The sequence below is a fragment of the Pezoporus wallicus genome, unplaced genomic scaffold, assembly GCF_028554395.1.
Source record: "Pezoporus wallicus isolate ANWC-B61680 ecotype Strahan unplaced genomic scaffold, APGP_CSIRO_Pwel_v1 contig_736, whole genome shotgun sequence".
In the NCBI taxonomy this organism is placed as follows: Eukaryota; Metazoa; Chordata; class Aves; order Psittaciformes; family Psittacidae; genus Pezoporus; species Pezoporus wallicus.
The window spans coordinates 2,856,773-2,884,045 of NW_026639744.1; the positions used below are offsets into that span (position 1 = coordinate 2,856,773).

The window sequence follows — 27,273 nt, forward strand, 5'->3', positions numbered from 1 at the left end:
TGGGTGCTTATTCTGATGGGACTAGCCAGACTGCATTTTGTTAGCAGTCTCATATGGTGGAATGTTGCACTTAATGATTTGGTCAGTTGAATGTAGAATCACCACATCCGTACTTTCAACATTTAAAATTTTATCCTGGGGAGGACCCACAGTTTACCTAGATGATATTTGAACTGGTAGTGGGGTTGTTTGCTTGGGTTTTTTGTTTTTTATAATCCTGATGTTCTTTTGTTCTGTTTTGTATTTTCCTCTGTTGCATTCCAGTCTTCAAAAAGCATTGAGTGTTGGCTTAACCTGTAATAAATATTTGTTGTTCAGGTATTTTGTGAAAGTTTAACGGAAGTGTTGAAAACATTTTAAATGAAACAGTAATTTCACTATTAGACATACAAACCCCAGTATATATTTGCAGAGTTCTTATGCAAGCACATTAGCCTAATTTTATCAAACATTACTTCAGTAGGTCTTCAGGAGTATAAATTCTTCACACCTTCAGTTATTGCAGGAGGCCTTGATTAACTACAGTCTTGAGGAACTAAAGATGCACTCTAATAACCCTTGGCCACCAAACTGGAATATTTGGAGCACTCCAGATAGTGCAGTTAGTGTTGTTTTAGCTTTCATCTAGTGAATCACTAGAGCAGTGGAAAACCACTGTTCTGTAATGCAGCATGCAAAACCACCTCTGTGGTTTTCAGGTGTCGTTAAGCTGAGGCTCTGTCTAACTCTGTGTTAGTTATTTCTCATTACCTGAAATTTTCATACCAAAAACACCCACATCTTACTGCCCAAAAGTTTCCCTTAGTATTGAGAAATAATTTGCAAATGTTTTCTGATTAATTTATAATGACATCAGAAAAAATGAAAAGGTTTTATTTGAGCCTCTCATTTACTTCATACTGCAGTACACTGAAATGCTTTAAAAGCCCAAATCACTGTGTTTAATAGAATCTGAAATCTTGTTCATATATTCTACAGGGTCTGGTCAAACATGCATATAGCCTTGTGTGCTTTTTCTGACATTGAAATATGTTAGGTACTTAAGAAAGGAGTAATACGTAGCTGAGTTGATGGCAGTTTTCTATCAAGATAAGTTTGCCAGGTATGTGAGTGCAGGCAGATTGCCATCCTAATGTAGCTACGCTATCTATGTGAGGTGAGCTTGGTCTCTGAACAGCAGTGAAGTTTTATCATGTGTTTCACAAACATACAGGACATTTAATCACAAGGCGGCTTGTGGAAAGCCTCCCAGCTTTGGAAGAACTGTGCAAGTTTTTTCAAAGTGTTGAATTTTGAATTGTTTTTGTAAAATATTAGTCTTTAAAAAAGTGAATTATCAAAAAGATGCATTTAAATTTTGCTCTTGCTCTAGATGCTGTTCTTACTTCTTAGTAGGCTTTTGTTGTCTCCATGATTACAGAATGGTTTGAAAATTTGCAAGATCTGTTACAAAATTTGAATTCTTAAATGAAGTTGACACGTGTTTTGGGGAAGTAGTAGATTGTTTATATAAAGTCATAACTGTTTTGGTGTTGGTTTTATTTTGCTTATTCCTCCCATCACAAATTACATAAACTTAAGGATACAGCTGGATTCTTCAGAACAATTTTCTTTTTGCCTCCTTTCTCAGGTGTTTTTCCTAATCTGAGCAGCTGTGTTACTTGGCCCTTCTAGATAAATAATATTCCTTAAAATTAACAAAATACCCAGTGAAGAAATACTTGAATATCTGTTGGGCCCAAATGCTATTTGAGTATGAAAATTAACATGAGTGTACTATTTTCCTCTGTGTTCTTTAGTTGGGTTTGGGGTTTTTTTTTTCTCCTCTTTCAGCAACTATAACAAGTTCATCAGAAAATGATGATCGTAGTGGATCCAGTTTGGAATGGAGCAAGGATGGGAGTTTCAGAGCTGGAAGACATCAAGGGATTAGTCATGATCGAAGAACAGATAACTGTTCACCAGTTGCAGAAGAGGAAGCAGTTGGATCTGCTGAGAATTTGCCAAAGGAAGTACCAACAGGAGAGGGTCCCTTTCCTTATGCTCAAAATACTGGCTCTTTAATAATGCCTCGTCCAAACTCCGTTGCAGGTAAAGTCCTGAGGTAGAACAAATTATGTTTTTAATGATAGGACATTTCTGTTGAATCTTTCTGTTGTTAGTATGAAAGTATTTTTATGGAAAAAATGACAAAAAGCATGTCCTAAACTGACTAGATGAGCATTACCTGAGTTACTATAATTGTCGTACAGAGGGTTTTTATAGCACTTTTTAGTAGGTATTGGTTAGGACTTTAGCAGTACTTTAAAAGTCCATCAGTTATTCTGTATCTAATGTCAGCTAATCCTTAAGGTGGTTGCTGTCTCTTGCATGCACTCACATTTGCTAGATGCTTAAGTCTGATGTAGACCAAGACCAAAATCATACTTTGATCTCTGTTGAACAAGTGACATACATATTTTTTTTAAAGCAGTATGTGAAATTTTGCTGTTTAGTTGAATCATTCATTCAGAAAATGTGAGTCTGTTCAGTTCTGATAGATACGTATGTGACCTTACTATTGCTTTTTCTAAGTGTTGTGAAATAAGCATATCTCTGAAAAACTGTTTCTGACTTGAAATCTACTTAGAGGAAGGAAGTATATGTGTTTATCCCAAAGCAGTCTAACAAATTGTAATATACTAGAACTGCAACAGGAAAGGATGCTAATGTGCAGCTTTGTAAATGTTAACAAGAACTTAAGACTTGTCAGTAACAGCCAAAATCCAATGCTTATACAAACAAAAAAACCCATTCCTACATTTAGAATGCTTCATGAAATGTTATGAAAGATACTGGAACACTCACTTCAGTCTTCATAAAGGTAATTTGAGGCTTTAAAATACCATGAAAGTTAATAGAATAGTTTTTAAAAATTCTGTGGTTGAAGGATTATTTTACAGCAACATACTATATTATGAATACAATAATGCCCAGGTTCACAAGGGACTGAAAAAACTATGGGTTTATAGTGCTGGAAAGTTAATGCTCTGTGTGGACTGTCCCATGTCAAAGGAAATGTACTATCCTGATTTTAGATGTTCCAGTCTCTGACAGCGGAGAGATGTTTGCTACAGATTTTTGTGAAATCTAACGTGCTTTCAAGTTGTAAATGACTTTTTTCAGGCTTTTGAGTGCTGGTGCTAATTTTCTCTCTTTAAAACTTGGATAATTGTGGTACATGTGCAAGAATTTAAATAATTAATCTGCAGTATCCTTGCAGATAAGGGTGACTGAAGAAACTTTTCCTGGATGAACATGGGATTGGAAGTTGTCACACCTCCAATCCCTGCTAGAGAAGCAGGAGTGTTGTTTTAGGAATCACTGAATTGTGTCTTGCTGTCACTCTTTCCCCTTTTACTGTGTTTCACTTCCTATTATGGAGTTCTGTTATTCTCTTCCTGAAGAAACTTTCTAGTTCATGAACGTGATGAAGGTGATATTCTAGTTCTATGGCATATGTCAAGCTACGTGTTCTGCTCCGATTATCATTTAGAGCATTTGAATTGCTTGTATGTGATTCATAATTTTGCCACATACTTGATCTGCATGTCTGTCTAAAACTGGAGATGGACGCTAGTTTTGCTGGCCCTAGGATATGACATGGGAGGAAGCAGAAAATACCTCTTCATGGATAGAGCGGCTTTCCTTTTTGGCTTCTTGCTGGCCTATGTCAGGAAGTTGTCAGTGCACTCCAGAAATCTGAATTGCTTATGCCCTGCTGTGATGTCCCTCCAACAGATGGAAGATTTTGGATTTGATATCAATTTGAAAACTGCTTTTTTAATGTGAATATTCATTTCTGGTGAAAAAGTATGTATCCATGATATAACTCAGCATATACATTCTGTGGATTTTCAGTTCTTTTGTATAGCAGTCATTTTGGTTTAAGAAATCAAGAAAATGAAAAATGTTATCCAGAATTTTATAGCATTTAATACAAAAAGATTGCAAATGTTTCCTCACAGATAGTGTGCCAGCAGCTAATAGCTGAACATGAGCATGAACCATGCTCATAACACTTCTGACCTCACTGATATGGTGGTTCTCATGGTAAAAAAAGGAAACTGTATTAACAGAACTGTTTACTACATGAGGAAGTTAAGGCTGATGTGAGGGCCACCTAGAAGGGGAAGAATCCGACTAAATATTTAGTGAACTTGATTGAAAAGCATTTTGTAAATATTCTAAATTACTTCAACCACTGCCATTGTCTAGAAAAAACTTATCTGTAACTATTGTGTTGAGGAAAGAATGGTAATAAATAGAAATGCTCTTTGTAACTTATGCTGACAGAAGAATCAGCTTCGATCCTTTAATATTCTAGCAACAAGTTCAACCAAACTGGAAGATTTGAGTTATTTGGATGGACAAAGAAATACTCCCTTACGCACTTCAATTCGTTTGCCTTGGCACAACACTGCTGGCGGGAGAGTGCAGCAGGAAAGTAAAGGTATGCATGTTTACATCTGCATCTGTCTTGGTACAGTCATACAATTCTTCAGTAGTTTTGTAACATGGATATTTTGTGATCTTTGTAAACTCCCCTGCCTTATGAAGTGTTACTTTAGAGTGCTCCTGACAGATCATTCAGTATATCTGAAAATAAAATGCTTGCTTATACTTTTCCCTGCGTAATGTTGAGGTTAAAAATGATATGTATGGCTTTTAATAAGAAATCAGTATATTGTTTATCCAAGTGTGCATGGGCAGTGTAGTTCTGATCATGTACATCTCCAGATTGAAACTGTGTAATACTAATTCAGGAACTACTGAGTATTTTTTTTTCACTGCTACGTTTTGTCATGTGACATTCAGTTAAGAGTGTACTGCAACTTAAGAAATACTATGCTGCATTTAAAATCTTCAGGAGGCTGTCATCAGAATTCTGTTTTAGAAAAACACAGCTGATCTTATACCATTAGACTTATTTATGACTAACACATATTTGATCTCTGAGAAGTTGTGGAGATCGGGGGACATCCCAGAAGACTGGAAGAAGGCTAACAGTACCCCTGTCTACAAGAGCTTAAAGGAAGATCCAGAAAATTGTAGGCCCAATAGTATTACTTCAGTCTGCGGGAAAGTTATGGAATGAATCCTCCTGGGGGCTATCATAAGTCAAATGAAGCACACGACTGGGAAAAGTCAGCACAGATTCACCAAGGGGTTGACAAATTTGATTTCCTTCTGTAACAAAGCAACTTGCTTGGTTGATGTGGGCTGAATGGTGAACAATTGTCTACCTAGGTTTCTCCCAGGGTGTTTGAAATGGTTTCCCCACAACCTCCTGCTAGAGAAACTGATGCATTACAGCCCTGACATATGGTCTCTGTGGTGGTGGTGGGGGGGGTAAACTGGCTGACTGGCTGCACCCTGATGTGGTGGTGAACAGCTCCTTTTCCAGCTGGGGACCTGTCACCAGTGGGTCCTCCCGGGATCAATACTGGGCCCAGTGCTCTTTGTAAATAATCGGGAAGGTGGGATTAAGTGTACCCTTATGAAGTTTGCCAGTGATACCAAACTGAGTGGGGAAGTGGACATTTAGAAGGAAGAGCCATCCTGCAGAAAGACCTGGACAAGCTGGAATAGTGAGCTAACAAGAACCTTATGAAGTTCAGCAAGGACAGATTTAAGGTCTTGCACCTGAGAAAAACATAATCCAAGAGTGCCTCGACCAGACTACCACAGATTTGGTCAAGGAGGCGAGTTCATCTGTCACAACCAATAAAACAGAACAATTTAAGCAAATTCCTAGTAAAACTGATCATATATAGGTGCTCTGCTGTCCTCTTTAATTTGTGTTTTTTCATACTTGTAGATTAATGCTGAAACAGCATTTGTGTAACATTAGATTTGGTTAATGAATGCTCTTCAGAGCATTATATTAGTGCATATTATTATTTCTGTAAATTTTAATGTGTTTTATGCAACCAAAGCCAAATTGTTCCAAACTATAGGTTTTCTGTTTTCCAAATGTATAAAGTAATCAAACATGACTACACTTTCAGCTGTGCTGTGTAATTTCTGTTCTTGTGGCTTCAAAATACAGAACTACAGAGTAGTAATTTTTTTTCCAACATTACTTTAAAGCTACAGGGTTAAAACAGCAAAAAAATATTTATTCTCTGTAAATGTCTGCAGGTTTGAAGACCTGACACTGAGATGCTCAGCAGTGTAGCTCATTCTAACTGAGCAATGTTTGGCACTTCCCCATTTACAGAATTGTTAATGCATTAAGAAAACTTGTGGATTCTGTGATTTACTAACTTGCTTCAGTTGTAAAAAAACTCCTCAGATTTACACTTGTATCTTCTTTTCTCTAGAATTTAATTCACCTAGGAATAATGGAGGTGACCTGAGCTGAGCAAATCGGTCTGTAAGGTTTTCATGATGAAAGCTCTAGGAAGTCTGAGTATGAACACTATTAATGAGGTCACTGAATGAAGTGATCTTCTGAAACAGTGCTGTTTTATTGCATGTCAAGTTTCTTCTAAGTAATTTTTCTCCCTGTCATCTCTTCTCAGCTCTTTTCATCCCCTATAAGCCTCAAGACATTTTGCTGAAGCCACTGTTGTTCGAAGTGCCAAGCATAACAACAGACTCAGTATTTGTTGGAAGAGAATGGCTGTTTCAAGCAATTGAGGAAAAACTGAAGAATACTGATCCATCAGAGATCAGAGGAGCAGTCATTACTGGAAATGTGGGATTTGGGAAGACTGCAGTTATTTCACGGCTGGTGGCACTGAGCTGCCATGGAAGTCGCATGAGGCAAATAGCTTCAAATAGCCCTAATTCATGCCCTAAAAGTATGTTCCTTTTCTGAGTAACTGTTTGGGTTATTGTACTGATAAAAAGAGCTTGTTGTTTGGGTTTTTTTGACTTAAGGGCTTCATCAGCTTCTTGGCAAATACTTGTTCCCTGCGGTGAGGAAAGGAAACTGTTAAAATTGCATGCTTTGACAAATACCTTCCAGATAATATAGCGGGGGCCCAGCCAAACAAAAGAGATTGTAAAATGAAGACTTTATGTAGAATCTCTTCCTTCTGTCAGGCAGCGTGTACCCTAAACTCTGGTATTGTGACTCTAGTAGCTTGTTCTCCCATTAGTATGGAAAGTGACAAGTGACGTGTTTCTTCGCCACTGCAGACCAAATGTGTTTCAGTACCATGCATTTTTCATAGCATTTCAGTAGAGGCAATAATAAAGCTATGGAGAAACCCATTCTGTCTTCTGCTGGGATCTGTAGGATTCTGTCACCTGAGCCATCCAGTGCCTACCATAACTGGAAGGATGATGTGACTGTTACTGCTACTTCTTCTACTGATACTTCAAGTAATAATAATCTTATAATAATGATATATTGTTTATATTTCCTGACAATTCAGTCATATAAAAACTATTGGTTTAAATGAGTTGTGTGTACAGTTTTAATAAGGGCACACTTCGCGTCAGTATGGTTTGCTTTCAGTAATCCTGTAGTTTTGATCTACAAGTCTGTGGAATTGTTTTAAAATTGTGGCATTTAATGTCCTGTGTTTATCAGACTAGTTGCAGGCTGCCTTTAATGCTACTGTTAAGTTTTCATTTTTACTTTAGTAGTAAATATATTCTGTCATGTTTTCCTAGAAAACAATCTGCCATCAGCAAACTTGGTCTTTCTTGTATTTGTTGTCTTTTAAAAATAGGTGGTGATTCCTGTCAGGACATTCCCTTAAGTCAGTTATCCCCATCTGCTCCTCCAGCAAATGGTACCAGTACAATAAAGACACTGAATTGTCCTAGTACTCCTGAATACCAAAATCAAACAGGTGATCCTGTGAGACGCCTTGCTTCAAAGGTGAGTTCCACTTACTAATAGATTTTCAGTATGTTAGAAGGAGTCTAACCTGAGGCAGACGGTCGCCTGGACGTGCTATTGGTCAGTGGTGAGAGAACAGGCAGTAACCTTGGACACTTCCAAAAGATGTGTACATTTCACAAATGGTGAAATCAGCTACTGTCCTTTTCTACCTCTCAAGCTGTTGTTTGAATTCTGCTTGCTCTTAGAAAGAGTTAACATTAAAAAATTCACTTCTGTTTTATGTGTGTATGGGTGAGTAGGATCCTTTACTTACAAAAAGGGGCATGTGTTCTCTACAGGTAGATGCTCAGCCTACCTTCCAAAGGTAAAAATCTTGGGGAAAAAAAAGATGATAAAATGTTTGGTCTGTGTATAATCCATCTATGTTCTATGGTGCAGGTTGAGTCTGAATGTAATCTTTCTATTTTCCGTGCTCTGAGAGTCTGAAGTAAGCAAAAGTTATTTTTGCATTAGGTTATTATGGTAATTGTGGGTTTTTTGCCTAATTATTAAAAATTGTTGCTATCTGAATTGCATGGTTTATGCCAATAGAGAAAAACATGATGAGGTTATTGTTACGGTTTTTAAGGTGATGTGTATTATTCAGAAATGATGTTATGAAAACACTGGAGTGCAGACTGTTTACTGTGAACACCATGTTTTCCTTGGGGTTTGGTTCTTTTTAAAGAAATATGGCCTATGTTACATTTTAATTAACACACTTATTTGTGATAAGCAGAATAAAGCCAGTTGTCCTCTTACCCTGTTTGCTACATAAGTATGCCTTTAATAGCTGTCTGTCATTTACTTTTGCCTTAATGATGATTAAGTGATTCCTTGGGTCAATATGGTGTGTGACCCAATGCTGTTAAATTATAGCTAATAGGTTGCTTAGTCAGCCTAAAGTTATTCTTCTTACAGTAGTTAGCTGTTTACTCACTGTATCCAAATCACATGAACTGAAATGACTATGTTTTCCTGCCAGAACCTGACATTTTGGTTTCACTTCCTCTTTGCATACACTGCAAGGTCAAAATCCGTTCCATTACCTTCTTTTCTGTGTTTTTGATAGGAGCCATCTGAGACCAGTTGTGGAGTTGGATAATTATTCTAACCCTAAAAAGTATTTTGTAGCTGAAAGAGAAATTCACTTTTACAATAATCAGACTAACTAGTAACCAGTGTGTGTATTGAAGGGGTAATTCTTTCTTTTCTTTGTTAAATTCTGCAGGTTGTTGCTTATCACTACTGTCAAGCTGACAACACGTACACGTGTCTTGTACCAGAATTCGTCCACAGTGTTGCAGCTTTACTTTGTCGTTCAAATCAACTAACAGCCTACAGAGATCTTCTAATAAAAGAGCCTCACTTACAAAGCATGCTTAGCCTGAGATCGTGTGTCCAGGATCCAGCAGCAGCTTTTAAAAGGGGAGTGTTGGAACCGCTTTCAAACCTCAGGAAAGGTAGGTTAAGCAGAAAGTGGCAACTGAATCTGAACTGCAGAAAAAGTGAAAAAAAAAAATTAAGAATATGTATTTTGATGCTCTAAGAGAAATAAGTAAAGCAAAACGCTCCTGGAGAAAGGGATTCCTTAATGGCGGTCGTTGTAACAACAACGGGTAGCTTTTGAACCATCGTTTGATTTTTATTTTTTTTTTTAAATAAAATTCTATGAAACTTTAATATTAAAGTTTTTTTTTTTCCCCCAGAAAACTCAAGGATACCTTTGTACCCTGAATTTAAGGTTGGCACATTTGCATTAAAGGATTTTGTTTTCAGATGCTTTTGAGTTTTGTCACACTTCTTTGTTTTGTAATTTTCTGCGCCTAAACACCTGCAGAGTGGATGTGGTTTTTTTGCTTGCTTTTAAAACTGATATGGCAGTTTTCCAAGAAAGTGTGTAACAACATGATTTTTATATTCAAAAAAAAAAAAAAGCAAACTCCTTGAAAACAGCAAGCTTCAGAGTATGTGCCAGCTTGAGCAGGTACTTGATACATGGCAAGATGGGGAGATTTGCCAATGTGTGAACAGAGCATGTGTCATTCTCATGAAAACTGGTTTGCAGTTCTTGAATTTTGTTGACAGTCAACAAAATTCCTGTGAAATCCATTGGCAAATCTTATGTTTACCCCCAGGATTTTCATCCTTATCAAGTGCTCAAAATGAATATTGCTAGTTTCTTGAGCTGTTGCAAAATAACTTCTTGTTAGAATTGGAAGTGTAAACCAATGCCTTATGATTTTTGCAAATTGTAAAATATTTTGTTTGGTAAGTCAAAGGATAAATCTTTAAGTAAATAGCTAATAATCAAAAGCAGTGTTAACTAATAGCTTAAATAACCTACATATGCCTTCTTCCCATATATGTGCATCTCTTCAGTTAACAGCCTTGTTTAATCTTTTAACTCTTTTAAAATCGGTTGTGAAATAGATCCATAATAATAGTGCAGTAAAAAACACTGTTGTGATTGCTTCTATTTATAGTCATTTTATGGCAGTGTTGTTTTATATCTCTTAATGCTTATAGTTTCCTAAATAATGCTTGAATCCTTAAGACATATTGCTGCATATAAAGGTAGGTTTTTATTTCTTGAATGCTCAACATTTGGGGATTAAAAATGCATCACTTTTAATGATGTAGGAAAATCTGTATTCATCCTTTCCTTTTCTCTAATTTCCATATTTCAGAGCGGAAAATTCCTGAGGAAGACTACATAATTTTGATAGATGGTTTAAATGATGCTGAATTTCATAAACCTGATTATGGTGACACAGTTTCTTCATTTATCTCAAGCATAATCTGTAAGTTTCCTCCCTGGCTGAAGCTCATTGTGACCATAAGAACTAATTTTCAGGTAAATACACCTTTTAACTCTTCTCTTACTGTCAAAGACCAAGTGATCTTTCACATTGGTGCAACTGCATTAATAGGAAGAATACTGAACCATAGAGTACCAGGTTGGAAGGGACCTCAAGGATCATCTGATCCTACCTTTCTTGGTAAAAACACAGTCTAGGCTAGATCTCCCAGCACCCTGTACAGCTGAGTCTGTCCACCACTTCTCCAGGATAGTATTCCAGTGGCTGGTTTTATGGGAATTCAGAGTAAAGTCTCTTGGTTTGGTTTGGTTTTTTTCCTTCCTTCTTTTGTTGTTGCTTGTTTATTTACAGTGCAAAAGTATGATATTGGAGGCCTCTTTTGTTTAGAATTGCTTTCTTGAGTATGCCAGTAGAATTGATAATACAAGAAGTGGTGAAATCAGACAAAGTTTGCTTTAGCAAAGCCATCACAGAGATACTGAATTTTTGTAATCTGTTTTGTGCTCATTAAAGAAGAGAAATACAGCAGAGATGTGTTGTTGAGTTTTTAGTGCTGGAATACTGTAATGCCTGTGTGTTGGGTTGGTTGCTTTGGTTTTTAATTTCCTTCTTTTTTTCTCCTTCTCCTCCTCATAGGAAGTAGTACGTTCACTGCCCTTTATTGCAATATCCCTGGACAATTTTCCAGACAACAAAGAAATTCATGAGGATTTGAATGCCTATATTCAGTACAGAATTAATAACAGCCAGGAAATTATAAACAACATATCTTTAAATGGAAAAGCTGATGCAGCTATTATTGGGAAAGTGAGTAACCACCTGATCCTGAGAAGCCTGGGATCTTACCTCTATTTGAAACTCACTCTGGATCTTTTCCAGAAAGGTCACTTAGTAATCAAAAGCGCAAGCTACAAGGTTGTTCCAGTGTCTCTATCAGAGCTGTACTTACTTCAGTGCAATATGAAGTTCATGACAAACTCCGCTTTTGAGCGAGCCCTGCCCATATTAAATGTGGCACTGGCATCCCTACATCCCATGACAGATGACCAGATTTTCCAGGCTATTAATGCAGGACAGATAAATGGTGAACAGCAGTGGGAAGACTTCAGCCAAAGGATGGAAGCCCTTTCATGTTTTCTGATAAAAAGGCGTGACAAAACACGTATGTTCTGCCATCCTTCCTTCCGAGAATGGCTTGTTTGGAGAGCAGATGGTGAAAATACTGACTTCTTATGTGAGCCAAGGTAAATGAAACCTTCACTAAATGATGTTCAAAGAACTGCAGTTATCTTTTATGTAATCGTTTGAATTACTAAATATACATTTTATCTCAAATTTCAGAAGGATTCAGATCTGTAGAATTGTGTTTTATCTGTGGTACCTGCAGTGTACTGTGAGATGAAACAAGACAAAAGGAGAGCAGTTTACAAATCGGTGTCGAACCTGTATTGGTTCTAACATAGGCCCCTGGTGAGGTGACAGTAAAGAAATACTAGGAGTGTGTTTCAACTTTGAAATTTGCCTTTTTTCTCTTTGCATTATGTAAAGAATATTGTTTAGATGAAGTGGTGTGTTTCAGTAGTCTGACAAAGAAAGCTGAGCTATTATGACAGGCATACAGATGTGTTAAGATATTTACTGAAAGTATAAAAGCAGTTCTCTCAATCTTTTTTACTAGGAATGGACATGCTTTACTGGCTTTCATGTTTTCTCGACAAGAGGGAAAGTTAAACCGTCAACAAACTATGGAACTTGGTCATCATATACTTAAAGCTCACATTTTTAAGGTAAAGTTTACAGCTTAATAGGTTTTATGACCTATTCATATGAATGAGTCATAGAGATTGTCCTCCGTGTTGCTTTAATAATTTATTAGAAGCTCATAAGAAATACTTGGTAGTGCTAACAGACAAAATACTAACTTCCCTTTATGCTGGTGAGTTGTAGATTTGAATAGTATTTCTAATCCTATAGAGAGATTTCCTGTTATGTCTCGTCTGGTAGGGTCTCAGTAAAAGGACTGGAATTTCTTCCAGTCATCTTCAAGCCTTGTGGATTGGTTATAGCACTGATGGACTGTCTGCAGCCCTTGCTTCGCTGAGAAACATCTATACCCCCAATGTGAAGGTAAGATAATAAAGCACTTGTGTGCAATCAGTGCTTCAGCTGCTTCAGCAGCACTGGTAGTGTAACTATTAACCCTTTAGAGGAAAAAAGCCACCACTCTTTGCGTCTGTAACTGAACTCCTTTATAACCAGTCTTCGTGAACCTTTTTAAACCTGTTGTTGAAGTCCAGTGAAGTTTTCCTTGATAGTTTTGCTGGAAAGAAGGTTCTGACCCTGATTTTGATGTAACCATGCTCCACAGCATAGATAAATGTGTGGATGCACTTTCAGGGGGTCAGATGTACCACCTGATTTGCTCGGCAGACTTCAGCCATGTTTTCTTGTAAGGGAGAGTATCAAGGGGAGATGTAAAAGGGGAGGTACTGTGAGAGTGAAAGGATGCAAGATGTCAGAACTTTGCATTATTGTTTGAATCCCTGTATTATGGATAGGGAAATCTAAGTTGGTAAGTTGCAATTCTAGCCAATTGCTAAGCCTTTTGGTTGGAACTTTGTGCGCACATGCACACACACACTTGCATGCTCTGATAATGCTTTTAGAATCATAGAATCCTAGAATGGTTTTGGTTGGAAGGAACTTTAAAGATCATCCAGTTCCAGCCCTTCCGCCGCAGGCAAGAACACATACCATTAGACCAGGTTGCTCAAAGCCCTGTCCAGCCTGGCCTTGGAATGCCAGGGATGGGGCAGCCACAGCTTCTCTGGGCAGTGAGATTGCTTTTTACGCAATCTGGTTCTCTGTTAATGGAGTCAGATACATAAATCTGCAGAGTAGCAGCAAGTCGCATGGATGGAATTGTCATGAGAGAGTAGTGAGTTTCAGGGAAGAGGTAAGTTTTCTATTAGAAGTACACACTAATAGAATAATTATTTGCTAACAGACAATTTTAAACTTTCATATTGCTAGATATGTGATAAAGTCAATGTCTGCCAATAAAATCTCCATCAAAATTGGGAAGTAACATACGAGTATTTGAATCAAGATGTCACAGTCTCTTAATAAATTCAGACAAATCTGAATAAAAAGTTGTTTAAATTGAATTTTAGGTGAGTCGGCTGCTGATCTTGGCAGGAGCAAATGTGAATTACAGGACTGAAGTCTTAAATAATGCTCCAGTGCTGTGTGTTCAGTCACACCTTGGACATGAAGAAGTGGTCACTCTTTTACTAGAGTTTGGAGCTGCTATTGATGGAACTTCAGAAAATGGGATGACAGCACTTAGTTATGCAGCTGCTGCGGGTCACATAAACATAGTTTCACTGCTGTGCAAAAAAGGTGCAAAGGTAAGCTCATGCACAAAATTGCAATGTTTGCAGTCAAAAAAATCATGTAAAGACCTAAGAAAATTGTTGATTACATAAGTAGTATATAATTGGGGCAGGGTATGGGGAAGAACCTCTACACAGGCTTCTGTGAAACAGTTTCACATGCCACCCATCACAAGCCACTGGCCCCTCCATTCTGCCAGTTTTAGGTCCACCTCACTGTGTACTTAATGTAAGTGTGTACTTCATCAGCTTGTCCATGACTATCTTATGAGAGACAGTGTCAGAAATCTTACTATAGTTGAGGTAGATAACATCCACAGCTCTCCCCTAATCTACAAAGCCCGTCACCTTGTTGTACAAGGCTGACAGGTTGTTTAAGCATGACTTCCCCTTAGTAAGCCCATGCTGACTACTCCGAATCACCTTTTTGTCCTTCATGTGTTTGGAAATGGTTTCCGAGATAGTTCTTCCATTGCCTTCCCAGCAACTAAGGTGCGGCTGTTTGGCCTATAATTCCCCAGATCTTCCTTCTTGCCCTTCTTGAAGATAGGAGTGACATTTACTCTCTTGCAGTGCTTGGGAGTTCTTCTCATGGTCTTTCACTTGACTTTTTAACTTTGAACACCTTTTTTCCCTCCACCTACAATGCAGGCTGACTATGTAGACAAGAAGGGCCAGTGTGCTTTGGTCCATAGCGCACTGAGAGGGCATTGTGATATCCTTGAGTACTTGCTCAATGTTGCTTGGATAGCTCCATCCCAAGAACAGAATTCATTAAGAAGAAGCCAGGCGTTGCAGCAAGCTCTAACAGCAGCTTCCAGTATGGGACACTGTCAGGTAGGTTTGTAGTTCATATATGTCCAAATCTGTTTGAATTTATCAGAGTTGCATAACACTGCTTGCAGCTATTTTTGAAAGAAGTCTGGAGAGCAGAACTATTGAAACTTCTGGTATTTAAAGTAGTGTGCACTCTTAGCAGCAGTTGTAAATGCTGTAGTTAACTATCCAGTTACATTATTTGTTTCAGGATTTGTTTATATGTAATTTTCTGTGGGTTTTTTCCTGTCTGTTCCTAACTGGTTTTCTGTTGTCCTAACTCCGTAGTGGTAACGATGATATTCTGTATCTGTGATCCACTGTAGCATGTTTCTACTTTAGGATGATTTCTGGGTTCTTTAGGGTTTTTTTCATAGTATAACAAGTTGCATATTGCACATACTTGGACATGCTTAAATTTTTAACCTGGTGCACATATCAGGCTATAGATTTCAGCTTTCTTCAGCTTAATGTCACTTTAGACAGAAATTTGGGGGTGTATGTATGTATATGATAACTGTCAGCATTACAGTACTATTCAGTAAAATGAACACTAAAAGTAAGCAAATAAGAAATACTTAAAATGGTTTAGATAATACAAGATAATACAAGTATGTCTTCTGTTCACTGGAAAAATAAACCTGAACTTTGGCATAAAAGTAATTGGTAAGTAAAGATACTTGAGTAAAGATCATACTAGGCTGATGGGATTTCCTGTGTATGTATTGTGATGTACCAAAAGTGGAAACTTAAAATCTCTTCAATAAAACCATTTCAGTATTAAGTTCTTTTAAATCTATTCTTTAAGTGCCATAAGGTCTGGTCTTTAGAGTCGTTTGCATGATTCAAATACAGAAATGCCTATGTGCAATTAATTTATTGTATAATTTATAAGCCATCACTGTCTCACAATATAAATTGGAGGATTCTGAACTATGATTAACTTGAATTAATGGATAATTCCTTTACTTGTAAAAGTTGCTATCCATGACTCAAATGAAAATAGTCAACTGCTGAATATCAGCAAAATAGGTCACATTAATCGTAGTTACTCTTACCTGAAAATGTCCATCTTTCCCTGGTTTTAGGAGTGGGATGCGTTATTTTTATTTTTGGCACTGTTTGCCTTGATTGTTGTGGTCATACAGGAGCTCATTAAATCATAATAATGCAAAACATCCTGAACCAGTTAACAGAAGGGCGCTAGGCTTTATTTTTAAACTACTTTCAATAACAGTCATCTTCAGGTCATACTAAAAATCATACGGACCTTGCTTTGATGGCTTATGAACAATATCTATTCATTTTCTTTGATTCATGTGCATTGTTTTAAATCTTTTATCCTTTGTTATGTTGTGCAAGTGATGGTTTAGTGACTCACATCTCTGCTAACTGATCTTGACAGGTGGTTTGTTACATCTTGACAATTGAAAAGGATCATGGAATAGACATCAATGACACTGATGCCTTGTGGGGAGAAACAGGTATTTTCTTTCTTCTGTTTTCCCTAGAGTTGCTCATTTAAAAAATAACAGATTCTGATTTTTTGAACTTAATTCTCTGTGGTAGAAGTTGTGGGAAATACCAGTTTTAATAATAAAATGCAGAGTATAAGTGTAGAGTTTTTAACTTAATAAATCCACTCCTCTCGTATTGGAGAGTTATTTTGTATTAAAATCACTGAAAATTACTGACTTCCTAATTAAATTGGAAATTATATGTGGAAATACAGTGCTTCGAGCTGCAGTGTAAATTTCTTAGGATTATCTGAGAATTTATTTTTTTTTGTTGTTGTTAAATCTCATTTGTTTGCAAGAAATGCGAGGCAGTTGACTCATTTATTCGAACGAGACCGTGGATGAAAAGACATCCCTCTGTGTGGAAAATACCAGATCTTTTTTTTAAGACAGGCTGTAAGCTGTGCAGGCTGCAGCTGGAAGGTTTCCTGGTTAACCATATGAGTAGCATCTCAAATTCGTTTAAAAAGCTGAGATTGTACAAGCAGGTGTGAAAACCATCTCTTTTAATTATTGTCAGTAACCTCTTCACATACCGAAGAAGCAAACGTTCCTAATTCCTGTGCATGTACAGAACTCTTGTTGCAAATACAGTGAATTCCAAACCCCATACATCTCTTTCCAAACTAATTTTCCTTTAATATTTCTTGACAATGTTTTGTATTTAAGTTCTTTATGTATTGGATATCTTTGCTAATGAAGTAAGTACTTCCTTATGCAGTGCTAAGGTGGCAAAGGTCTCTGTCCAGGTAACTGTGGGCAGTTCCCTGCAGCATTTTTTTGCTCTCTGAAATAGAGAGTAGTAAGTCTGAGGCAAGAAAAACACGTAGAGTGAGTCAAGGTAGTCACAGGTTTACCATTACATGGAATATTCAGTTAGCGAATTGTCCTGGGTTCAGCAGTAGCAGTCATTTTTCCCCTTCTTGGTAGCTGGTGCAGTGCAGTGTTTTGACTTTCAGCTCGGGAACAGAGCTGATAACAGTGATGTTTTGGTTTGGCCAAGGACTTTGTGAGCCTCATGCTCTGCCAGGGAGGAGGGGAAGCCGGGAGTAAGCAGAGACAGGACACCTGACCCAAGCTAGCCAAAGAGGTATTCCATACCACAGCACGGCATGCCCAGGATGTAACTGGGAGTTACCCGGAAGGGCTGGGTGACTGCAGGGTTGGAGGAGGCATGGGTCAGAGCTTGGTCGGGCTGGGGGGGGAGTTATCGGCTGGTGGTGAGGTGTTGTATTCTCTTCCTTTGTTATTTCCTTTATCATTATTATCATTGGTGGTAGCAGTAGTGATTTGTGTTATACCTTAGTTACTAAACTGTTCTTATCTCAACCCGTGGGAATTGCATTCTTTTCGATTCTCCTCTCCCTCCCTCCGGGAGTAGGGGGAGGGCAAGAAGAGGGGGAAGTGAGTGAACGAGTTACCTGACTGGGTTTAAACCACAACACGAATGTACAAAATTTATGTGGAAAGAATTCTAATTTATATGCTGCTGGAATCTGCACAGTTTTGTATGTGTGGGTGAATTTATGTTTGCATTGTACTGAATGGTTCTTTGCAGCCTATTTTGCAAATGGGAGTATGATGTGGAACTGGATAGTGGTAAAATTAGAAGGATGAGGCAGATAGAGTGAGGAGCGCATTTTTAAAAAGGAAAAATCCATCACACATTAAAATAGCATAGAACAAACTTTAAGATCATTCCTTTTCATGTAGTGACATGTTCCAGAACAGCTTGTTTCTGTTCATATATTTGTACTGCTGTTAACCTGCTTGAATCCTGAGTTGGTTCTGCTCATTGTGGAGGCTGTTTCAATAGCATTTTATATTGTGAGTCTTTAGAGGGAAAGACAGCTAGAGATCATCATTCCCAGTGTTTTAGCCCATTAACGGTGCTGAAGGCCACATTTGTATGAAGTACAGGTCCAAGGCAAATTAAATAGCAAATTCAAGTGGAGCAGATAAAAAAAGGTCATGTAACAGATGAAGTTTGAGCATGTTCAGTGGAAGACTTCTAAGTGTTATCTGCATTTCCCTAGTTTACCCTTTTCAAAATCCACATTAATCTCAGTTGCAAAAAACTAATCTTAGGTTAAAGATGTCTCTGAGATGTTTTCCAGCCTCATATGTTCTGTACAGATTAGCTAAATTTGAACATCACTTACTGTCTAGTAAAAATGATAGAAAATAGCATCTCTTTTGTTGCTCTCAACTTTTGCAGAGTACCATTAGGCAGATCAGTCATATTTTGGAGTAGAATAGATGGAATTCCTGAGCAGAGTTTAGCCCTAATGTTGTTAAAGCTAGCTGGAGGAATTGTTTAGTCATCTTATACCTAGGTTACGTATGGGGAGTTACACTGTTGCTGTAATGTTAGTTACACTGTGAGCTAAAATGCTGCTACTGACAGAATAAAAAATGTGAAGTTTTTGAATGAGATGATTTGTTTTCCCTTTGATGTTGGTATCTGTAAGAGTTACTTTCCAGTTGTTCAGATCAAAACAGTTGATGTAAATGTAACATAGCAAAATACCAGTTGGTAAAGAGTGAATGGGTTAGATATTGTAGTTCTAAAAAAAGGAATGTGCTGCTTCCTGCAGTGTTTGTAATTTCATTCACTTGCAGCATTTGTAGCAATTGAAATAAACTATCATGTTTGGAAATGCTGAAAAAAGAGTAACAGGAAATTCACAATTTGACCGACTTCTCATGGGGAAACTCTGTGGTATTAGGATTTAGAAAACAGAGGGGCTAGTCCTGTGCTGATTGTTGCAGAAGTCAGTGTGTGAACCCATTTTCTAAACAATATTAACATTACTGATGATGCTTTAACACAACAACAAAAAAGCCACTTTAATTTCAAGCTCCATTTAAAACACACAATAAGTTGATGGGAAAAGGGGAAAAACTCATGATGGGGAATACACTTTTATTTTCAGCCTTCAGTGAGTGTCACAGTGAAAAGGTGTATGATAAGCTTTAAGAGAAGGTGGCAAGTTGTTTAAATGTGCAGCCTTACAGCAACACTTAAGCATTACAGTACTGAGTCCCACAGTATTGGTGTTGAATATATGGAAGCCTGCTTTCTCATAAGCCACATATTGTGAACACAGATGTGCAGTAATTTGTATCTTATGAATGTCTAAAAGATCAAAACAGTGGTTTTAATTCTGTGCTACATGGACACATTTGCTGTTACACTGTGTTGAACTGTTCTGTCTCCAGTGTGTGTAGGTGTGTATATGCAGTTGTGATACGCTGGTGTTTCCAGACAGGGCTGAAAAAGTAGCTGCTCATAGTAGTATCTGTGTTTAAAAGCTGCAAAGTTCCTGCATTTTAGGTAGAGGTCAAGAGCACTCGCTTTTGACAACATACACTGTTCTGTTCGAAGAAAGATTTTTAAGGTGATTAGAATGTTGATGTCTCTTGTGTACTGGAAAATGTACAGTAATCCCCTGAAGTCTAGAGCAAGGGTTAACACACAGGAATTAGAACTATTGATTCATAACCTACTGTGCTTTTCACCATGAAAACCAGGGAAAACAGTCTCAACTAGTGCAGAATGAAGCTAAATTGTCCAAGACACAGGCTTTCTGCAGGGATCTACATATCTGATGTTTTATACTAAATCACAGCTAGGGATCAGGTAAAACATACTTCCTGAAACTTGAGTTACAGTCCCTTTGCTGAATCCAAGAGCTGTTTCCATCTTCACCTTTAGGAAGGGCCAGATGGAAAGAGATGAAACTTTCTTGCCTTGAAAAAAATGATTAATGAAAAAGAAACTAGAACAGCCAGGTGGGTTTATCCAGAATGTTCGTAAAAATTCCTTTAAAGGTACAGCCTGTGCACATGATACAGATCTTATCTTTGAGAATCATTTCACACACAACCCCCAACCCCCCCCCCCCCCCCCCCCCCCCCCGTGGTTTATTGACTTAAGCTGATTCTGACTAATTCACTTGAGGCTAGAAATAGTTTATGGCAATACTACAGAGCAGCAGAGTTGAAAAGATTGGGGCTTCAGTCACACTCACATAATGTGCATGTGTTAAAAAATGTGGTAAAACAGGAAAGAGATGATGTTGATGAAAATGCTTTTCTTAGCTCTGACAGCTGCTGCAGGAAGAGGGAAACTGGAAGTCTGCGAACTACTTCTTGAACGTGGAGCTGTTGTGACGAGAGCTAACAGGAGGGGGATTCCGCCACTTTTCTGTGCTGTGCGGCAGGGGCACTGGCAGGTCTGACACATCTTTGTGAACTAAACAGATTCCTTTGGGAAGCTGTCCTCGATTCCCCCCATCTTTATTCCTGTTATAAGTTAGTGTAGATTTTCTAATGCGTGCTTGCATCAACACCAAAGGAATGCGTTCAGAAGCTCACTTTTAAAGTTATCCAAAACGACAGATACTGGTAAATAAAGAAGCTGTGGCTGCCCCATGCCTGGCAGTGTTCAAGGCTAGACTGAATGGGGCTTTGAGCAACCTTGTCTAGTGAAAGGTGTCCCTGCCTATGACAGGGGGTTGGAACAAGGTGATCTTTAAAGTCACTTCCAGCTCAAACCATTCTGTGATTTTATACAGAGGATTAAAAAGTATATCAACTGTATGACAACCTTGGTTATAATGTACTTGAAAAATAATAGATGAGAGTTAAAATATTTCCTAGACCAAGAACAGAGGCAATTTCACATTCTCCATACTGCTTCTCTATTAATGGAGAGAGAACCTTAAGAGTCAGGAGCCTTCCTCATGCTGGCCATTCCTGTCTGGAGAAGGCTCTGAATTGCAAACAGATTTCTCAGTGATTGTTATAAATAACACCTTAGTCCTTTTCTTTAAAAGTTCATTCTCTTAAGGATAAAATTTGCCAATTTATTTTTAAATTGCTGTTTTCTATTTCAGATTGCTAAACTTCTAGTGGAGCATGGGTCTGATGTGAATTTAAGTGACAAACAAGGCCGAACTCCACTTATGGTGGCTTCTTGTGAAGGACACTTGAGCACTGTGGAATTTCTGCTTTCTGAAGGTAGAAAATAAATAGTGGTTCAAGGCTGCACAGCTGTACCAGAGACTCTGTGAGTTCAGTAGTTTTGCTTATTAAACAGGACATCTTTATAACAAACATCATTTTCATTTTACAGGTGCAGCTATTTCCTCTCTGGACAAAGAAGGACTGACAGCTTTGAGCTGGGCATGTCTGAAAGGCCACAGGGAAGTGGTTCAGTATTTAGTTGAGAAAGGTGCAACAACTGATCAGACAGACAAAAATGGACGAACGCCCCTAGACCTGGCAGCTTTTTATGGAGATGCTGATATTGTGAGTAGAACTAACAGCAGGAAAACAGCTTCTGTTAAAATTTTCATTAATACAGACCAAAGCTCAGAAGAAGTATTGCCAACAAACCAGGAAGGAAATCTGAGGAAGTAGCAAAGATGCTTACACTGCTAGCAACTGGACTGCAGTGCAAGCATTTTCTCAGTGAGGTTTTGGTACAGAGGTAGTGATGGTAGAAGTCCAGCATTATCCCATTATGTTTTACTGTCTGCTGTTGTATGCAAGTCTTTTAAATCTCAATCAAAAGGAGCATTTACAATTTCTGCTTTGGATGAACTGGAATTAAGAAAAAAAAGGAAAAGGAGCTTTTTCAGACATGAAAGGAAAATACTTTTTTTTTTTCCTTCAGGCTCTGCAAAGCCATCAAGGTGACCTGGCAGGGTCAGCTGGGTGCCTTCATGGAACAGAGATTCCAGATGAGAGGTTTAGGAAGAATAATATTGCCAGAATAGATGAAATGCAGAAAGATTTTGCTTCTTCATCATAAGGCATCATTAGTTGTCTTTGATAGGTATTTGTCATGCTTTCCATGACTGGGAAAGAACTGTTACAAATGCTGATGCTTTTCATCTTGCAAAGATGGCACTGAGCACATCTCAGTGTTACTGTCAGCCTGATAATGTGGAACTACAAGGCCTGAGGTGAAAATTCACTTCTCAATTTGTTTCACAGGTCATTTCGGAAATAGGACAACTGAAGTTCTTTTTCAAGTCCTGTTCCTTTCTCGCATAGTACCTTCTTCCTCTGTAGTGAATGTTAAAATGCAAAAATTTAAGGTGAATTTAAGGCATTTTAGGTGAAGTTTTTCTGAATCTGAAATGGACCGTGACTGTAGCTGAGATCAAAAGGATACAATAAGGTTAAAGTCTGTATCTTTGAAATTACAGATTTATTTTTTTTTAGTGTCTATTTTGTCCATACGCTTCAAAACTCGGTAACAGTTAGTGTAATGTTATACTGTACTTGAAGCTAAAGCCACAGGGCCTGCACTGCTGCTCTGTTCTCACTGCATTCATTACCCTTGGGCTTGAGTTGCTGCCTCTGCCTATTGGCACGCAGATCATGACCAAAGGAGGAAAATGGAGGGATTAGGTGGTAGCTTAACTATCCCACTGTTCTGCCTCTCCTACCAATGTTACAAGGCCTGTCTTGTTTCTCTTCACAGGTGCAGTATTTGGTAGAGAAAGGAGCAATGATTGAGCACGTAGACCACAGCGGCATGCGGCCACTGGACAGAGCTATTGGATGTCGTAACACAGCTGTAGTGGTTATGCTGCTGAGAAAAGGAGCTAAACTAGGTTAGTAAAACTGGCCTGTACTCAAAAGCAGCAACTGAATATCTGCTTTGCTAGAATTACTGTCATTTTTGTAGAGTAAATAAATAAATCTGGAAGTGCACACTAGATTTTTGCAGATTGCATGGTTTGCAGATGCCTGCGCAAGAGAAATCTGTCTCTTAAAGGCAGACACTCAAGACTCGCTTCAGAAGTGAAGAAATGAAAAGCATTGTGTTCTTTTCTTTGATGTGTTGATGAAGAGGTTTGGAGGAGTCAGTCTTTACATGGTTACCCTATCATGAAGGAAATGATGATTGCACCATTACTGATACTTAATTCTAGGAATTATTTAGATTAAGAAGTTTTACATTTAAAGAACATTTTTAATGGATTATAGAATTGCAAAGAATGGTTAAAATTGTACATCCAATAGCTGGTGCAGATGTGTACATAGAATAGTTAGGGTTGGAAAGGACCTTAAGATCATCTAGTTCCAACCCCCTTGCCATGGGCAGGGGTAATTTTTGAATCTGTAGTGCCTCTAAATCATCATTTATTATTGTTTGGGTACTACGGATGAACAAGTACAGATCCTTACTTACGTCTGGACTTTATGGTGACTTTTATACTGACCTGTTCTGCTTAATACCAAGGATGGAATGAATCGGACCATTTAGTACCTGGCTGTCTATGTGTGGCAGCAGGGCAGGTATGGATATATAACTATCTTAAATACATGTGCGCACAGTACTACTACTACAAATAGTTCTATGCAGGTGGAATATCTATCGAAGTAGGATTAGGCTTTCTAGGGTCAATAGGTATCAGACACACACTTGCTTCCCTTTTGTCAGAGATCCTTAAAATTTAACTTGCAGGAAATGCAGCATGGGCAATGGCCACCTCCAAACCCGATATTCTGCTTATTCTGCTGCAGAAACTGATGGAAGAAGGAAATGTACTGTACAAAGTAGGTAGATTTTTTTTTTAATTATTTTTATTTTCTGACAGCAGAACATTATAATTTAACTTCTGAATGTAGATTAAAGGTCTTTATACCTCCTTTTATGTTCAAACAAGATGTGTACTTGCACATCCTTTTATGTTGGGAATGAGGCCAACAAATCTTGAGAACCCTGGGAAGGAATCACTGAAAACTCCTGTGTAAATGAAATAAGTAACTGAAAATTTCAAGATGGATAAGTACATTTTCTTTCTGTTGAGCAAGTCAATCTGAAGATTTGTAGCAGGCAGTTGCTGCTTAAGAGCAACTCAGAATAAAAGGTGCTCGTTTGAAAGTGCCTTGTTGAATTAAGTGACATTTAGGCATGTCCTTTTCTTCAGCATAATGTTCTTTTGCGTGCTGTTTAAGTATATATTGAGGTAAGTGACAGCTCTTTTGATACGTTCTTTTTACTAATGGTGATACATTGCTTAAAAGAGGAACTGGCATTATTTGGTAAACTGAGACATCTGCTTTACTAGTGCAGCACAGTGCTGAATGGCTTTATAGAAGCATCATTCAAAGTCTGTTTTAGCTACCTGTAACTTGTAGGATCTTTTATAAGTGCCCTCAAATACCTGCCACCTTATCTCTCATCTTTTTTCTGTATCAAATGGCTTTGCATAGTAAAGAAAGAGACCCTTCAGGCCTTGCTGTCATGAATTAGATTCTCCCAAAACCTAGGCCTTAAAGTTATGATCAGTTACTTCATCAGGTACTGGACTGCTCTCTTTAAATAAGTAAATAATTAATTGTACCTGATTTTTTGTCATACAAGTAGTATGTATTAATGCAGTATATCCTGCTGAAATACCAATAAAGGTATGAGTTTAGAAACAAACACAGACTTCAGTTAACATCCAAGTTCTCACCTGTTGTCTGTGTGCAAGTGCAATTCATACTGTGTATGTTTATTTTATTTAAATCTGGCTCTGTGTTTTTTACTTGAAGAGCACCTCTTGGTACATGTCAAGTATCAATGTGCTTTTCTGCAACAGTATTGTGACATTCAGGGTTCCTGAAAAGCTTCTTGTTTCCTACCTTTGTAGAAAGGCAAGATGAGAGAAGCAGCACAGCGCTATCAGTATGCCTTGAGGAAGTTTCCGAGGGAAGGATTTGGAGAAGAAATGAAAGCATTCAATGAGCTGAGAGTTTCATTATACCTAAACTTATCACGATGTCGCCGAAAAACAAATGTAAGCTCTTACTGTTCATCTGTTGCCTCTCCGGCATAGGGAATCTTAGGCTTCTGTTCTACTCCATCACTGAGTTTGTACCTGGGACATTTATTTCTGCTATTTTAGAATTCTTTTCACTGTATCCTGCTTCTGGGCTTTGTTGTGTCAACAAATGGGGACAGTTCATAAGATGAGGTCATGTTGCTGTGGGGGATCTGTTACAGCTCTTCTTAGGAAATCCGGTTATTTTGGAAGGACAAACTGCTGGATGGTTTTGGTACTTTTTGAAAAGACAGAATGGAAAATGCTGCTACCGCTACTACAACTAATGTGTGTGTGCATTCCTTACCCTATCCCACTGATAAACTCATTGCATTTTGCTAACCCTGAAGTGCATCACTTTCCATCTAAAACTCAAGTTCATCATATTGCTCTGTTCTTGCATATCGTCTTCAGGACAGGGGTTTTTGGTGTTAATACTTCCCAACCTCCTGTATCCTCACGCTCCATATAATTCAGTATTGTGAACGCCCTGCGCCGTCCATGGCTGTTAGAAAAATTAGGCTTGCTTCTGCCTTCATAGCCATCTTTGCCTCTGTTTAAACCCTGCTTTTGTCAATTCCAGTCTAACCAACAATTTACTGAACTCTTACTCTGTGTTCTTGTTAAATGAAGACCAAATAAATTCCATCCAGTGCAGTTCTTCTTTCAGAATTTTACATACCTTGTCAGAGGCAGCTCCGGACTCGGCTAAAACATTTCCTGAATTTTCTTGCTTTTCTCTAAATTTGTAAGTCTTTAACTGGCCTTTTTTTCAAAAGACATTTGAAAGCCTTGCTGTTTGGGGTTTATTTTCTTTTAAACATGAAGTCTCCTCTAGCATTGTAACGTCTGTGGGTTGAAGATAACCGTATCCTGCTTATATTAGCACTGCTTTTAGCTACCTTGGAGTCAATTTCCCTTAAACACGAGAGGCAAGAGTAGCAAGATGAGGTCTGTTCTCAGTTTTTCAGAAAGTATCTGCTCTTGCTATCTGATAAAGGGACTCTTTGTACTGCATAAGGTATCCACACTACTGAAGCAGTACCATGAGTACAGGGCATGCACCTTTCTTTTGTTGTCACTGTATAATGAGTACATTTGTTGAAATTATTAGGACTTTGGTATGGCTGAAGAGTTCGCTACCAAAGCACTGGATCTGAAACCCAAGTCTTACGAAGCCTATTATGCTAGAGCAAGAGCTAAGAGGAACAGCAGGTACTGTTTGGTTATGTGCATCTTCCTAACACCTTCAGTAGCTCCTTGTCTTTTCCACTAGTTGTATTTAGAATTTGCAGAGAAAAAGTTCTTTTCCTTGTGCACTTTCCATCTCTATTAGGTCTCAGTATCAGTTAAAGCCAACTCAGCCCTGAAAAGCAATACTGAATAATCTTTTGGGCAAACAGCAGGTAGTTCAGGAAGTAACAAATTGATACAGAGGGACTAAGTGTAAGAGCAAACGGGACTGCTACTCCAAGTGATTCAGCAGAATGCTGGCAGCAGTGTGCCACCAAACTCCAGCACTGCATTACTTATTATTGAGTTTATTTATGATTTATTACTGGGTGCTTCTGTAGGACAGGATATGTTGAATCATCAACAGTTCAAGATAAAAACAAGGGGAGCTTGAGAAACAGCAAACTGTAGTGGTATAGCTGAAGTCTAGGGAGAGGTGCCTTTTATTCATGAAGCAGAGTTCAGTCACCTGCTCAGAAGGCAACAGTGAAGCATTTACAAGACAAAGCATCAGTTCCTAGTGTTAGCAGCAGACTGCTGCTGCCTTCCTCAAGAAGCTGTTGAGATACCAGGGAAGGGTTTAGGGCTGGGTCTGCGCTTCCACCATAGGAAAGAATTTTGTGGCTTGGAGAAGATCCAATTCTCACATTGTCACCAGCTACATCCAGAGATGGCAGATCAGAATATGCCTTTGAAAGTCAGGGGTGTGAATTAATTGTAGGCAACGCTGAGACTTACATGTGCCCCTGGTTTTGATTGGGTTTAACTGGGGGT

General features: G+C 38.2%; 1 protein-coding gene across 8 annotated transcripts in view; it reads left to right on the forward strand.

Moving 5' to 3' along the window:
- The window catches only part of TANC1 (tetratricopeptide repeat, ankyrin repeat and coiled-coil containing 1), an 84,949-nt gene that overhangs the window by 55,082 nt on the left and 2,594 nt on the right, over positions 1 to 27,273 (forward strand). For 6 of the 8 annotated variants that reach the window (XM_057415648.1, XM_057415646.1, XM_057415643.1 and 3 more), the window contains 19 exons: positions 1,834 to 2,091; positions 4,367 to 4,492; positions 6,567 to 6,848; positions 7,728 to 7,879; positions 9,114 to 9,345; positions 10,573 to 10,739; positions 11,341 to 11,948; positions 12,383 to 12,491; positions 12,709 to 12,831; positions 13,878 to 14,114; positions 14,751 to 14,936; positions 16,321 to 16,399; positions 20,537 to 20,670; positions 21,334 to 21,457; positions 21,573 to 21,748; positions 22,932 to 23,064; positions 23,922 to 24,013; positions 25,096 to 25,242; positions 26,381 to 26,481. In XM_057415648.1, the coding sequence (XP_057271631.1) occupies positions 1,834 to 2,091; positions 4,367 to 4,492; positions 6,567 to 6,848; positions 7,728 to 7,879; positions 9,114 to 9,345; positions 10,573 to 10,739; positions 11,341 to 11,948; positions 12,383 to 12,491; positions 12,709 to 12,831; positions 13,878 to 14,114; positions 14,751 to 14,936; positions 16,321 to 16,399; positions 20,537 to 20,670; positions 21,334 to 21,457; positions 21,573 to 21,748; positions 22,932 to 23,064; positions 23,922 to 24,013; positions 25,096 to 25,242; positions 26,381 to 26,481 (3,466 nt within the window). The remainder of the gene's footprint in view (positions 1 to 1,833; positions 2,092 to 4,366; positions 4,493 to 6,566; positions 6,849 to 7,727; positions 7,880 to 9,113; positions 9,346 to 10,572; positions 10,740 to 11,340; positions 11,949 to 12,382; positions 12,492 to 12,708; positions 12,832 to 13,877; positions 14,115 to 14,750; positions 14,937 to 16,320; positions 16,400 to 20,536; positions 20,671 to 21,333; positions 21,458 to 21,572; positions 21,749 to 22,931; positions 23,065 to 23,921; positions 24,014 to 25,095; positions 25,243 to 26,380; positions 26,482 to 27,273) is intronic. The other 2 variants (XM_057415645.1, XM_057415647.1) reach the window with 2 other exon arrangements.